General features: G+C 64.6%; 1 gene segment (V, D, J or C); it reads left to right on the top strand.

Moving 5' to 3' along the window:
• Positions 1-1,387: 1,387 nt before the first annotated feature.
• LOC132676977 (immunoglobulin heavy constant gamma 1-like) lies at positions 1,388-13,797 on the top strand. The segment is given in 7 exon segments: positions 1,388-1,518; positions 6,603-6,893; positions 7,170-7,226; positions 7,353-7,682; positions 7,791-8,111; positions 9,400-9,530; positions 12,743-13,797. Coding segments are annotated over 7 exon segments (1,281 nt in total).
• Positions 13,798-14,127: the final 330 nt, after the last annotated feature.

Here is a 14,127-nt window from a genome sequence, read left to right as displayed (position 1 = left end):
GGCAGCCGAGGCAGCCCTCCCCCACACTGATCCGCCACAGCAGGTGCCCCAGAGCCCCGTGATGACCCCACGAGGGACAGCGACCGGCGCCACGCCAGGGGCACTGCATGGGGACCAGGGGAGGGAATTAGCTGTCCAAGGGAAGCACGATGTGCCACTTTGTCTTGCCAAAACCCTGCCTTTAGAGGTGCCTGGGGCCCCATGTCCCTAACGCACGGTAGCCGGGACACCCTCGAGGGTTTTGCCAAACTCATCGGTTCCGGTGATCTGACCAGAGTTGTGTAGATGGATGTGCTTCTTGAGCAACCAGGGGCCCACAGCTTGCAGAGGACCCTAACTGCCGGGCACCGCGAGAGGGGGCCGGGCTGCGGGAGCCCGGAGTGTGGGGTGCACACTCCCTTCACCGACGCTGTGACCGATGGCATTTGCAAAGTGGCCACTGCAGTATTTCCAGGACCACGGGCTCCTCCATCACCTTGCCCTGCCCCACGCAGGGGGCGGGGGTCTGCTCCCCTCCCCAGAAGCCCAAGGGTCTCTGTGAACTCCGTGGGGATGGGGACACAGAAGGGTCATTGCTGGATTCCTAAGATCAGGACCTAAGGAGACATGGCTTCTCGTGGGAGTCAGGCCCTGGGCCCAGTGCAGCCGTCCAGCTACGGCCAAGGTGCCATTCTGGGGAGCCCCGGGGACCGAGCGGGCCGGACCCACCCAGCCAAGGCCCCAGACCCTAGGAGGGGCCCAGAGCCCTCGCTCACATGAGCGTGAGCAGGGCAGAGAGCCTCGCACCACAGGCCGAGGGCTCCAGGCACACCCACAGCCCAGCAGGCCCGGATTGGGACTTGGACGTGGTGCGGAGGCGTCCCCATCGAGGCCTAACACCGCAGGAAGCGGCAGCCTGGGGTGCACACTGTGGTTGTCCAAACACAGGGGCTGAGGGTTCACGGCCCCCTTGCACGGGCAGCACAGGGACCACACAGAGTCTCTCAGCTGCAGGGACATTTTCAGGTCCGGTGACCACCACAAACTCTGTCCCTGCCCATCAGGCTTCTGTCTGTCCTCTAGGGTAGTAGCTTCCCTCTGACCATGGGCAGATGACCGTGACCGTGGCTGAAGCCAGAGGAAGACAGCGTCCCACCAGGGAGGCCACACTGCTGAGTGGACGGGACAAGGCCCAGGGCAGGGCCTCAGGCTATGGGTGGGTCAACCTGTACCCACACCACACGCCCAGGTGAGAGCGGGGTTCCTGTGCCCTCCTTTGGGACCCCAGCCACCCCCCACAGCCCACCCCCGCACACTCAGGCCCTCTGAGACAGAAAGTACCCAGAAGAAAAGGGAACTTCAGGAAGCGTGTCGCAGAGCCACCTAGTTTCAATCCTGTTCTTAGTCTTCCCACGGCTGCCTGGGGGCTAGGAAGGGGGCTATGGGCACAGAGCTCAGCCACAAGGAGCCACATGTGCCTGGGGCCAGAGCCGGAAGGGCCGAGGTGCTGGGGCCAGCCTTCCATCGCCCCAGCCCTTGGTGAGTAGGCTCCGCACGGAGAGAGGGCGGCGTGGGGGCAGCAGAAGCAGCACAGGAGCCAAGGAGAGACAGGGCCCCACGGAGGGGCCGGAGCAGCCAGCATGGGGGACACAGGCTGCCTGGGGGCCAGGGCACCGGCCAGGGCAGGGACGAGGGAAGCATGGGCAGGAGCGCCCACGCCAACATTGCTGGACGCACCGGACATGGCAACTGGGCCTTCAAGGAACATGATGGCCATGGTGGGCCTGAGGCCTGCCCTTTGCCATCTGTGCTGGGAGCCCAGGGCTGGGCTAGACTGAGCTACTGCAGGACCAAGGCCGACATGGACAGACAGGCCTAAGGTGAGGGCACAGGGAGAGGCCGGCCCAGCACAGGGGAAGAAGAGGACCCCAGATGGCCCGAGGGTCCTGTCCCGGACACTGGGGCTGGCTCTGGCCCCAGGCCAGGGTCAGAGGTGCTGGCCATGGGGTCCTGGACTGCAGCAGATGAGCAGGGACAGAGCACGAGGGGCTGGCAGGGGCTCCCGTGTGCTCTCCCCTGCACAGGGGCAGACGGTCAGGAGCCAAACCTGGGCTAAGGAGTCTGGGATGGGCAGCTGAGACCGGGGCAGCCCTAAGAACACACAGTAGTTGCGGGCTGAGCTCGCCTGTGGGGGAGAAGTCATGGGGCAGCAAGGGCAGAAAGCAGCTGTGGTCCATTAGCTCCAAGGACCAGTGGCGGAGTTTGTGTAGGTGAGCAGGGGAAGGGGGAGAGCAGAAGGGGCAGGGGGAGAACAGGAGGGACAGGGGGCTGCCCCAGGAGCTCCCAGGCAGAACACAAAACTTGTGCAGGGAGCAGGGGCAGGGGCAGGGCAGGAGGGTCAGGGGGAGAGCAGGAGAGGCAGGGAGAGAGCAAGAGGGGCAGGAGGAGATCGGGAGAGGTAAGGGGGAGAGCAGGATGGGCAAGGGGAGAGCAGAGAACACACAGAGCTTGTCAGGTGAGCAGGGGCAGGGGGGGCAGGGCAAGAGTGGCAGGGGGAGAGCAGGAGAGGCAGGGCTACCCCCAGGAGCTCAGGGGACCAGGCAGAGCTTTGGAGGATGAGTAGGGGGTTGGGAGAGAAGGAGGAGCAGTGGGAGAACAGGAGGGGCAGGGGAAGAGCAGGAGGGGCAGGGGAGAGCAGGAGGGTAGGGGCAGGGCAGGAGGGGCTGGGGGAGGACAGGAGAGTCAGGCCTCCCCAGGAGCTCAGGGGAGCCAGCAGAGCTTCTGCCGGTGAGCAGGGTTCCTGGGAGGGCAGCAGGGGCAGGGGGAGAGCAAGAGGGTTAGGGCTGTCCCAGGAGCTCCCTGGGAGACACAGAGCTGGTACAGGTGAGCAGAGGCAGAGGGCAGGGCAGGAGGAGCAGGGTCGAGGGCAAGAGAGGCAGGACTGCCCCAGAGGCTCAGGGAGCAGGCAGAGCTTGTGAGGGTAAGCAGGGGCAGGGGACGGGCAGGAGATGCAGGGGGTTGCCTCAGGAACTCCCAGGGAGCACACAGAACTGGTACAGGTGAGCAGGGGCAGGGGGCAGGGCAGGAGGGGCAGGGGGAGGGCAGGAGGGCAGGAGCGAGGGCAGGATGGGCAGTGTTGTCCCCAGGAGCTCCCAGGGAGCACACAGAACTGGTACAGGTGAGCAGAGGCAGGGGAAGGACAGCAGGGGCAGGGGGAGAGCAGAAGGGACAGACAGCTGCCACAGGAGCTCCAGGGAGCACACAGCTGTACAGGTGAGTAGGGGAAGGGGGCAGGACAGAAGGGGCAGGGGGACGGCAGAAGGGCAGGAGCGAGGGCAGGATGGGCAGTGTTGTCCCCAGGAGCTCCTAGGGAGCACACAGAACTGGTACAGGTGAGCAGAGGCAGGGGAAGGACAGCAGGGGCAGGGGGAGAGCAGAAGGGACAGACAGCTGCCACAGGAGCTCCAGGGAGCACACAGAGCTGATACAGGTGAGCAGGGGCAGGGGGCAAAGCAGGAGGGGCAGGGTGGAGGGCAGGAGAGGCAAGGTTGCCCCAGGAGCTCAAGGGAGCAGGCAGAGCTTGTGAGGGTGAGCAGGGCCAGGGAGAGGGCAGGAGGGGCAGGGGAACGTCATGAGAGGCAGGGGGAGAACGGAAGAGGCAGGGCAAGAATAGGAGGGACAGGGGGCTGCCCCAGGAGCTCCCAGGCAGCACACAAAGCTGGCATAGGGAGCAGAGGCAGGGGGCAGGGTAGGAGGGTCAGGGGGGAGAACAGAGGGGGAAGAGGAGAGCAGAAGGGATAGAGAGGGAGCAAGAGGGGCAGGAGGAGAGCAGGAGGGGTTGAGAGAGAGCAGGAGGAGCAAGGGGAGAGCAGGAGGGACAGGGTTGCCCCAGGAGTTCCCAGGGAGCACACAGAGGTGGTACAGGTGCGCAGGGGCAGGGGGCAGGGCAAGAGGGGCAGGGGGAGAGCAGGAGAGGCAGGGCTGCACCAGAAGCTCAGGGGAGCAGGCAGAGCTTGTGAGGATGAGCAGGGGTTGGGAGGGCAGGAGGGGCAGAGGGAGAACAAGAGGGGCAGGGCTGCCCCAGGAGCTCCCAGGGAGCACACAGAGTCAGTACAGGAGAGCAGGGGCAGGGGCAGGGCAGGAGGGGCAGGTGGAAGGCAGGTGGGGCAGGATTGCCCCAGGAGCTCAGGGGAGCAGCCAGAGCATGTGAGGGTGAGCAGGGGTTGGGAGGGAAGGAGGAGCAGGGAGAGAGCAAGAGGGGCATGGAGAGGGTAAAAGGGGAAGATAGAGGACAAGAGGGGCTGGAGAGTGGGCAGGAGGGGCAAGGGGGAGAGAAAGAGGAGTAGGGCTGCCCCCAGGAACTCCCTGGGAGCACAAGGAGCTGGTACAGGTGAGGAGGGGCAGGGGGCAGGGCAAGAGGGGCAGGGGCAAGGGCAGGAGGGGCAGGGGGGAGGACAAGAGGGGCTGGAGAGTGGGCAGGAGGAGCAGGGGGAGGGCAGGAGGGGCAGGAGGGAGGACAAGAGGGGCTGGGAAGTGGGCAGGAGGGGCAAGGGGGGAGGGCAGGAGGGGCAGGGGGAGAGAGAGACATGTAGGGCTGCCCCAGGAACTCCCTGGGAGCACACAGAGCTGGTACAGGTGAGCAGGGGTAGGGGGCAGGGCAAGACGGGCAGAGGGGAGGGCAGGAGAGGCAGGGCTGCACCATGAGCTCAGGGGAGCAGGCAGAGCTTGTGAGGGTGAGCAGAGGCGGGGGGACAGCAAGAGGGGCAAGGGCTGCTGTGGGGCAGGGTTGCTTCCGACAAGCTGTAGGCAGGAGGACACAGTGACCCTGGACTGTCCCCAGGGACCTGAGCTGAGAGAGCTTCCTGCAGCAGGCAGGGTTCTGGTGAGGTCTGGAGTCTGCAGGGGCTCGGGGGTGGGAGTTCTGGCCAGTAGGTGCTGAGGGCGGCAGGGCAGGGGGAGGTTAGGAGTGCTGCAGGGCAGGGGAGCTGAGGCCTGAACTGGCAGGACCAGGTCTCAGACATGCAGAGGCATGAAGCTAGAAGGATCCAAGGCCTGGGCTCAGCATGAGGGGCCAGGCAAAGGGGTGGGGGCAGGTGGAGGAGCTCCTAGGAGAAGGTGAACCAATGGGGAACACAGACTGCTCAGAGCTACCACCAGGCCAGGAGCTCAGGGCAGCAAGTGAGCTTGTGCAGGTGAGCAGGGGCAGGGGAAGGAAGGAGTGAAAAGGGAGAGGACAAGAGAGGCAGGGATTTCCCCAGGAGTTCTGGGGAGCAGGCAGAGGTTATGACAGTGGGCAGGGGGTTGGGAGGGCAGGAAGAGCAGGGGGAAAGCAGGAGGGGCAGGGAGAGGGCAGGAGAGGCAGGGCTGCACCAGGAGCTCAGGGGAGCAGGCAGGGGATGTGAGGGTGAGCAGGGGCAAGGGGGAGGCAGGAGGGGCAAGGGCTGCCCCAGGAGCCTCAGGGGTGAAGGGCAGAAGGACTGAGCTAAGAGCAGCCCCGGACTAGGTGGGAGCTGAGCGGTACGGCACACAGAGACCACGAGGGCGGGGCCCAGGTGAGCCTCCCTGGACACGGGAGGGCGTGAGCCGCCCGAGGCCCGGTGGACAAGGTAGGGGGGAGAGGCGAGCCTGGGTAGGAAGGTCTCTGGGGCTGAAGGGACAGCGGTGGCCACAATCTTAGGCTCAGGGGCGCTGACCCCGCTCTGGAGGCTCGTGCGGATGGGGGACAGAAGGCTGGACATGACAAAGCCAGGAGGGGTGGCTCAGGGCAGTGGACCCGGTGCAGGGAAGGAGGGGTTGCTGGGAGTTTGAGGCAGGGCCGCCAGCCTGGAGTGTGGGTGGCAGGGGAGGCCAGGCAGGGCCATCAGACTTAGCAGAGGGGTCGGGTCTGGCTGGGGACGTGGGGTCTGAGGTGCTGGCACCGTGCACGAGAGGACAGCCAGGGCGGGGCAAGGCTCCCACCGGCACTGAGGGGCAGGCAGGCTCAGGAAAGACCTCGGCTGAAAGAGGGCTCTGGGGACAGGGAGGAGCTGGACAGGCCCCAGGGCACGGGCACTGAGTGAGCCCAGGAAGGCCTGAGAGGGGCTCAGGGCAGGGCCGGGATCCGGCGCCCGGGCGCTTTAGCTGCAGAGCCGACCCAGAAGATGTGAGGCCTGGAGGGCAGACAGCAGGCCACGACGGGGACTCCGGGCTGAGGGGCACGGGCAGCGGGTGGCAGAGGCCTGCTGTGTTCAAGAAAGGTCCCGCTGGCCCAGGGCAGATCCAGGCTGGGACAACAGGGCAGTGGGCTCAGGGCCTCAGCAGAGGCCCGTTGGGAGCAGGGGCCACCGGTCAGAGCTCAGACGGATGGCTCGGTCAGGCCGAGCACCCACAGGAAGCCCGAGTGGGGACCCAGGGGCTGGGCCCAGGAGACTCTAATCCAGCAGGAGGTCACCCAGCACCGACCGGGCCCACGGGGCCAGCACGTGCAGCCGCAGAAACACGAGGCCCTGGGGCGGCAGAGAGCTACGCCGGGCGGCTGGTCTGCAGACTTCCTGGAGGGCCACCCCAAGCCCGGGCACCTGATACCCTGCCCGGACCCTCCCAGGAGCGAGACCCTTGTGGTCACACGGCCTCCTCTCTTGCAGCCTCCACCACGGCCCCATCGGTGTTCCCACTGGCCCCCAGCTGCGGGACCACATCTGGCTCCACCGTGGCCCTGGCCTGCCTGGTGTTAGGCTACTTCCCTGAGCCGGTGACCGTATCCTGGAACTCCGGCGCCCTGACCAGCGGTGTGCACACCTTCCCGTCCGTCCTGCAGGCCTCGGGGCTCTACTCTCTCAGCAGCATGGTGACAGTGCCCTCCAGCAGGTGGCTCAGTGAGACCTTCACCTGCAACGTGGCCCACCCGCCCAGCAACACCAAGGTGGACAAGACCGGTAAGAGGGTGTCCACTGGGAGACAGGCCAGGTCAGCTGGTCCACCTGGACCCCGGGGCACGGGAGAGGCACCTCTGTCCCCCAAGCTCGGGGAGGAGGGCCTCTGGGCCTGGCTGCCTGGTCCAGTGTGAGCACAGGCTGCACACCCCCACCATACTTCATCTCCACTGCAGGCACCAGTCTGGGGACGCCCCCCTGACCTGCCCTGACCTAGCCCACCCCAAGAGCTGTCCCCACCCATGGCCCCCACTAACCTCCAGTCTGGTCTCTCTGCAGTACCCAAAACAGCGTCCACAATAGAGGCCAAATCCCGGGAATGTCCCAAATGCCCAGGTGAGTCAGCAGGGCACCACCCTGCACACCAAAGCCATGGCCTGCATCTAGGGACTGCCTGGTGGGGGGAATGTTCAAGAGGAGCCCCCCCAAATGCTGACCCCTGCATTGTGTCTCCCACACCAGTTCCTGAGATTCCTGGGGGACCGTCCGTCTTCATCTTCCCCCCAAAACCCAAGGACACCCTCTCGATTTCCCGGACGCCCGAGGTCACGTGCTTGGTGGTAGACTTGGGCCCAGATGACTCCAATGTCCAGATCACATGGTTTGTGGATAACACCGAGATGCACACAGCCAAGACGAGGCCGCGTGAGGAGCAGTTCAACAGCACCTACCGTGTGGTCAGTGTCCTCCCCATCCTGCACCAGGACTGGCTCAAGGGGAAGGAGTTCAAGTGCAAGGTCAACAGCAAAGTCCTCCCCTCCCCCATCGAGAGGACCATCTCCAAGACCAAAGGTGGGCAACAGGACAGATGGGGCACAGGGAGGTCGAGTGGGGCCTGGCGGACCCAGGCCAGCCCTCCACCCTGGGAGTGACCATCTGTGCTGACCTCTGACCCCACAGGAGAGCCCCACGAGCCCCAGGTGTACGTCCTGCCTCCAGCCCAGGAGGAGCTCAGCAGGAGCAAAGTCAGTGTGACCTGCCTGATCGAAGGCTTCTACCCGCCTGACATTGCCGTCGAGTGGGAGATCACCGGACAGGAAGAGCCAGAAGACAACTACCGGACGACCCCGCCCCAGCTGGACAGCGACGGGACCTACTTCCTGTACAGCAGGCTCTTGGTGGACAAGTCCCGCTGGCAGAGGGGAAACACCTACACCTGCTCGGTGTCACACGAAGCTCTGCACAGCCACCACACACAGAAATCCCTCACCCAGTCTCCGGGTAAATGAGCAGCGCGCCCGGCCCCCCAGCAGGCCCCCGCGGGCTCTGAGCGCCCACCCCTGTGTACATCACCCCCCGGGCAGGCACCCTGCGTGAAATAAAGCACCCAGCACTGCCCTGGGACCTGTGACACTGTCGTGCGTCTTTCCGAGGCAGAGCTCAGGACACCCAGGCCTCTGGGAGGTGCGGGCAGGCCAGGCTCCGAGGCTCAGGGGTCACCATTCACGGGAGAGCGCGGGTCCCACCAGGGGCCGGGACCTGAGTGGGCAGGTCTGCACAGGCGGCCAAAACTCATGGCCGGGAGCCGCCTGGGACAGAGAGAGGGCTTGGCCAGGGGCTACTCAAGGCCGGAGGGGGGCGACAGGGAACGGAGAAGCCCTCCAGAGCCCCTCAGGGATCGGGCTTTCCCACGTCCGGACCCGCCCAAGCTGTGGGACGCTGGCCTGTCCTCTTCCGCTGCTCCCCCCGTCCCCTGGACCTCTTGAGAGCTCTGAGTTGTAGCTCTGTGCCAGTGCAGTAGCCAGGCCTGACCCATGCTGTGAGGACAGGCCCTCACCCTCCCTCAGATGAGGCGGTCCCTCCTGACTTCATCCTGCCTGGGGCCAGGCCTGTCCACTCGTGGGGACACTCACCCCGGTGCCCCAAACGGGCAGAGGCAAGCAGTCCTGAGTGCCCAGGGGAGGGACCATCCCAGACACCCACAGGGACGCTGAAAACAAGCCCCTCCCACTGAGCAGGGCCACCTTCACACACACACACGCACACACCGGGCCTCACACGGGACAATGTGCCCGGGCCCAGACCGGAACCAGGCTTGGGAACCCTCACCGTGGACCCCAGCCTGGTCCCCACCCCCTCCCACACCCATCGGCTGCTCAGCAGCCCATCCACACGCCGACCACGCTGACCAGCCCTTCTTCTCCCCAGGACACTGGGTCCCCTCCCAACACACACCAAAACCCCCACCCCCAGCTGGCCTGACACTCGCACCCACTCGTTCGCTAGGGTCACTCCCTGCCACCCTCTCGACCCTTCCCTGGGCTCTGCTGACCCTCCCACCCTCTGGGCCGGGTCCCCAGGAGAACGGGTGTGGTGGTCAGGCTGCCTTCCCCCCAGACAGCCCCAGCACAGCGCAGAGCAGAGAGGGAGCGCGTCCCCACGGGCCGGGCCCAGGCGGGAGGATGGGGGCACCGAGGCCGGTGCCCTGAGGCTACGGAGGGCCGCGACCGTCACCCCGGGAACCACTCCTATGGGCAGGCATGGCACTGACCGCTCCCTTCCTGTCCAGAGCTGCTCCTGGACGACAGCTGTGCGGAGGACCAGGACGGGGAGCTGGATGGGCTGTGGACCACCATCTCCATCTTCATCACGCTCTTCCTGCTCAGCGTGTGCTACAGCGCCACTGTCACCCTCTTCAAGGTGGGTGTCCCCGCACCGCCCCGCACTGTGGCCCGCTGTCCCAGCGCTGGGGACCCGCTGGAACCATGCCATCCCCACACTGACTCGACGCTGACCCCATGTTGCCCCCACGCTGACCCCACGCTGACCCTGTGCTGACCCCACGCTGCCCACAGGCTACCCCCACACTGGGGACCCACTGGAACCACGCTATCCCCACACTGACCAGACGCTGACCTCATGCTGCCCCCACACTGACCCCACCATGACCCCATGCTGTCCCCACTGTGACCCAATGCTGCCCCCACGCTGACCCCACGCTGTCCCCACACTGACACCACGCTGACCCCACGCTGCCCGCACACTGACTCCACGCTGCTCCCACACTGCCCCCATGCTGACCCCACGCTGACCCTGTGCTGACCCCACACTGACCCACACTGGGGACCCACTGGAACCACGCTATCCCCACACTGACCAGACGCTGACCTCATGCTGCCCCCACACTGACCCCACCATGACCCCACGCTGTCCCCACTGCGACTCAATGCTGTCCCCACACAGACCCCATGCTCTCCTAACCGTGACCCAATACTGACCCACGCTGACCCCATGCTGCGGTCCCACTGTCACCATGCTGTCCCCACGCTGTTCCCACACTGACTCCCACGCCATCCCCATGCTATCCCCGAAATGAACTCATGCTTATCCCATGCTGTGGACCCACTGTCACCATGCTGTCCCCATGCTGTTCCCACGCTGACCGCTCGCTGACCCCACCGTGACCCCACGCTGACCCCATGCTGTGGACCTACTGTTACCATGCTGTTTCCCCTGTGACCTCACACTGACCCCATGCTGTCCTGCCTGTGACCCCCATGCTGACCCCAGCCTGTCCCCATGCTATTCCCACGCTGTCCCCGCAATGACCCCAGGCTGTCCCCACACTGCCCCTACACTGTCCCCACGCTACCCCACGCTGACCCCATGCTGCCCCCACACTGACCCCATACTGTGCACCCACTGTCAACATGCTGTCTCCCCTGTCACCCCATACTGACCCAATGATGTGGACCCACTCTCACCATGCTGACCCCACTGTGACCCCATACTTTCCCCATGCTGTCCCCATGCTATTCCGTAGCTGTCCCTGCAGTGACCCCATGCTGTCCCCATACTGACCCCATGCTGACCTCACACTGTCCCGCCACTAACCCTATGCTGTCCCCACCGTGACCCCATACTGACACCATGCTGTGGACCCACTGTCACCATGCTGTCTCCCCTTTGACCCCACACTGAACCCATGCTATTCCCATGCAGTCCCTACACTAACCCCACACTGACCCCACGCTGACCCCGTGCTGCCCCCACACTGACCCCATGCTCTCCTAACCATGACCCGATACTGACCCCACGCTGACCCCATGCTGCGGTCCCACTGTCACCATGCTGTCCCCACGCTGTTCCCACACTGACTCCCACACCATCCCCATGCTATCCCCGAAATGAACTCATGCTGATCCCATGCTGTGGACCCACTGTCACCATGCTGTCCCGATGCTGTTCCCACGCTGACCCCATGCTCCCCCATGCTGACCCCGTGCTGATCCCACGCTGTCCCCACCGTGACCCCACACTGACCCCATGCTGTGGACCTACTGTTACCATGCCGTCTCCCCTGTGATCCCACACTGACCCCATGCTATCCTGCCTTTGACCCCCATGCTGACCCCAGCCTGTCCCCATGCTATTCCCATGCTGTCCCCGTAATGACCCCACGCTGTCCCCACACTGACTCCACGCTGACCTCACACTGTCCCCACACTAACCCCACATGTCCCAACCGTGACCCGATGCTGACCCCACACTGACCCCATGCTGTGGTCCCACTGTCACCATGCTATCCCCACGCTGTTCCCACACTGACCCCCCACGCTCTCCCCTCTACCCCATGTCATCCCCATGTTGTCCCCGAAATGACCTCATGCTGACTCCATGCTATGGACCCACTGTCACCATGCTGTCCCCATGCAGTTCCCACACTGACCCCACCTTGTCCCCACACTGACCCCATCCTGACCTCACATTGTCCCCACACTAACCCCATGGTGTCCCCACCATGACCCAATGCTGACCTCACACTGACCCTACACTGACCTATGCTGTGGACCCACTGTCCCCATCATGCTGACCCCACGCTGTCCCTACAGTGACCCCATGCAGACCCCATGCTGTGGACCCACTGTCACCATGCTGTCTCCCCTATCCCCCACACACTGACCCCACATTGTCCTGACTGTGACCCCGATGCTGACCCCACCCTGTCCCCATATTCTTCCCATGCTGTCCCCAAATGACCCCATGTTGACCCCAAGCTGTGACCCACTGTCACCATGCTGACCCTTGTGACCCCACACTGACCCCATGCTGACCTCACACCGTCCCCACACTAACCCCATGCTGTCCTAACCGTGACCCAATGCTGACCCCACGCTGACCCCATGCTGTGGTCCCACTGTCACCATGTTGTCCCCACACTGTTCCCACATTGACCCCCATGCTATCCCCTCTGTCCCCATGCCATCCCCTTGCTGTCCCCAAAATGACCCATGCTGACCCCCCGCTGTGGACCCACTGTCACCATGCTGTCCCCATGCTATTCCCACACTGACCCCACTCTGTCCACACACTCACCCCATGCTGTCCCCACTGTGACCTGATGCTGACCCCACACTGACCCCAAAGTAACCTCACACTGTCCCCACACTAACCTCACCCTGTCCCCACCATGAGCCGATGCTGAACCCACACTAACCCCATGCTGATCTATACTGTTGACCCACTGTCCACATCAGACTGACCCCATGCTGACCCCACAGTGACCCAATGCTGTCCCCACACTGTCCCTACGGTGACCCCTTACAGACCCCACGCTGACCCCAAGCTGTGGTCCCACTGTCACCATGCTGTCCCCATGCTGTTCTCAAACTGACCCCACATTGTTCCCATGCTGTGGATCCACTGTCACCATGCTGTCCCCACGCTGTTCCCAAACGGACCCCAGGCTGTTCCCACACTGACCCCCACGCTATCCCCTCTGTCCCCTCCCAGTCCCCATGCCATCCCCATAAGACTCCCTCCCACTCAAGTGGTCCCGGGGAGGAGGGTGCCTGGAAGGGGGGCTGTCCACAGGGGTCCCACCCACATCACCTCCTGCCCTCCTGCTGCAGGTGAAATGGATCTTCTCCTCGGTGGTGGAGCTGAAGCGCACGATCGCGCCCGACTACAGGAACATGATCGGGCAGGGGGCCTAGGGCCAGCCGTCCTGGGCGGGTGTCAGCGCTGCCCCAACCCTGCGCAGGATCCCGGTGCATCAGCCTGCTGCCAGGCCTGCTCTCCCGCCCTCTGACCTCGCCACCCTCTGACCTCACAGCCACCCTGGGCCTGCGCCCTCGCCCTCTGGCCTCGCGGCCCCTGAGAGCTGCATCCTGCGCCCTGAACCCCCGTTTGGAGAATCGCGTGGACGGCAGGTTGTGCCCCAACCTGAGCTGGTGGACGCCCGCTGGCCCCTCCACGGCGGCCGCCAGGCTACCGCTGTGGCCGCGCACGGTCAGCGGGCACGCTCATCCTGGAGGAGGCGGGCGGCTGGCGATCCCAGTGTCTGTCTGGCAGGGACCGGCCTCTGTGCCAACCCCGTCCAGGCCAGGCTCCAGGACGCAGGGTTTCCCCAGAGCAGCCACGTCGGCCCAGATCCTGAGGAAGCTTCCGACGTGTCACTAACGGTCAGTCAGATCTTCTGCTCCGGAGGAGACCGCGCAGACAAGGGCCTGGGCCTGTGGCTGCTGCAGGAGCCCCGTGGATGCCGGGGACAGAGTGACATCCAGCCAGACAGGCCTCCTGCAGAGGGGTCTGGTGACCTGGTCCCCGGGCCAGTGGGACACAGCCTCGGTGGACACAGGTGGAAGGTGCCAGGAGGCCAGGGCGGCAGGCCCAGCCCGCCCCACCCTGTGGCCGGGGCCTGAGTCCCAACAGGCTCACGCGGGGGGTGGGAGAGAGAGATAAGCCCACGGCCGGGCGGACCCCCAGGACTGGCTCTCCGCCCTGTCTTTGGGTGGGTGCCAAGTCGGGGCCCCCACGTGGGAAGAGATGGCCACGCAGGGGAGGAGAAGCAGAGCCCCCAGCCCCAGGGACATAGAGCCCGGGGGTCCCATATGGGAAAGCCACTGCTGAAGCTTGGCTAGCTTGTTTTATTCTTTTAAATGTCTGGAGCTCCTTGATTTCCATTTGCATTTCTTTCTTTCTTTTTTTTTTCTTTTTTTTTTTTTTTTTTCTTTTTTAATGACAATAAAATATCCTTAAAAACTCCATAACCGGCTGGGAAAGTCTTCCTCTGTTGACGCGCCCCGTGAAATCCACAGACTGGCCGTGCCGTGTGTCGGTCCCTCCAGCCGTGGGAGCAGGACCCCCGGCCCCTGGGGTTCCCGGGGGGTGAGGTGCGCCGCAGGCGCGAGGGGTCACGTGACGCCTTGTGGGGCGCAGGGGGAGCATCCTGACCTGGCCAAGGGCACCGCAAGAGGCACCTATTGGGTGTGTATTAGCACGGGCTGCTAGCAAA

The sequence above is a fragment of the Panthera onca genome, chromosome B3, assembly GCF_046562875.1.
Source record: "Panthera onca isolate mPanOnc1 chromosome B3, mPanOnc1 haplotype 2, whole genome shotgun sequence".
Lineage (NCBI taxonomy): Eukaryota > Metazoa > Chordata > Mammalia > Carnivora > Felidae > Panthera > Panthera onca.
This window is presented reverse-complemented; position numbering and strand designations above follow the sequence as displayed.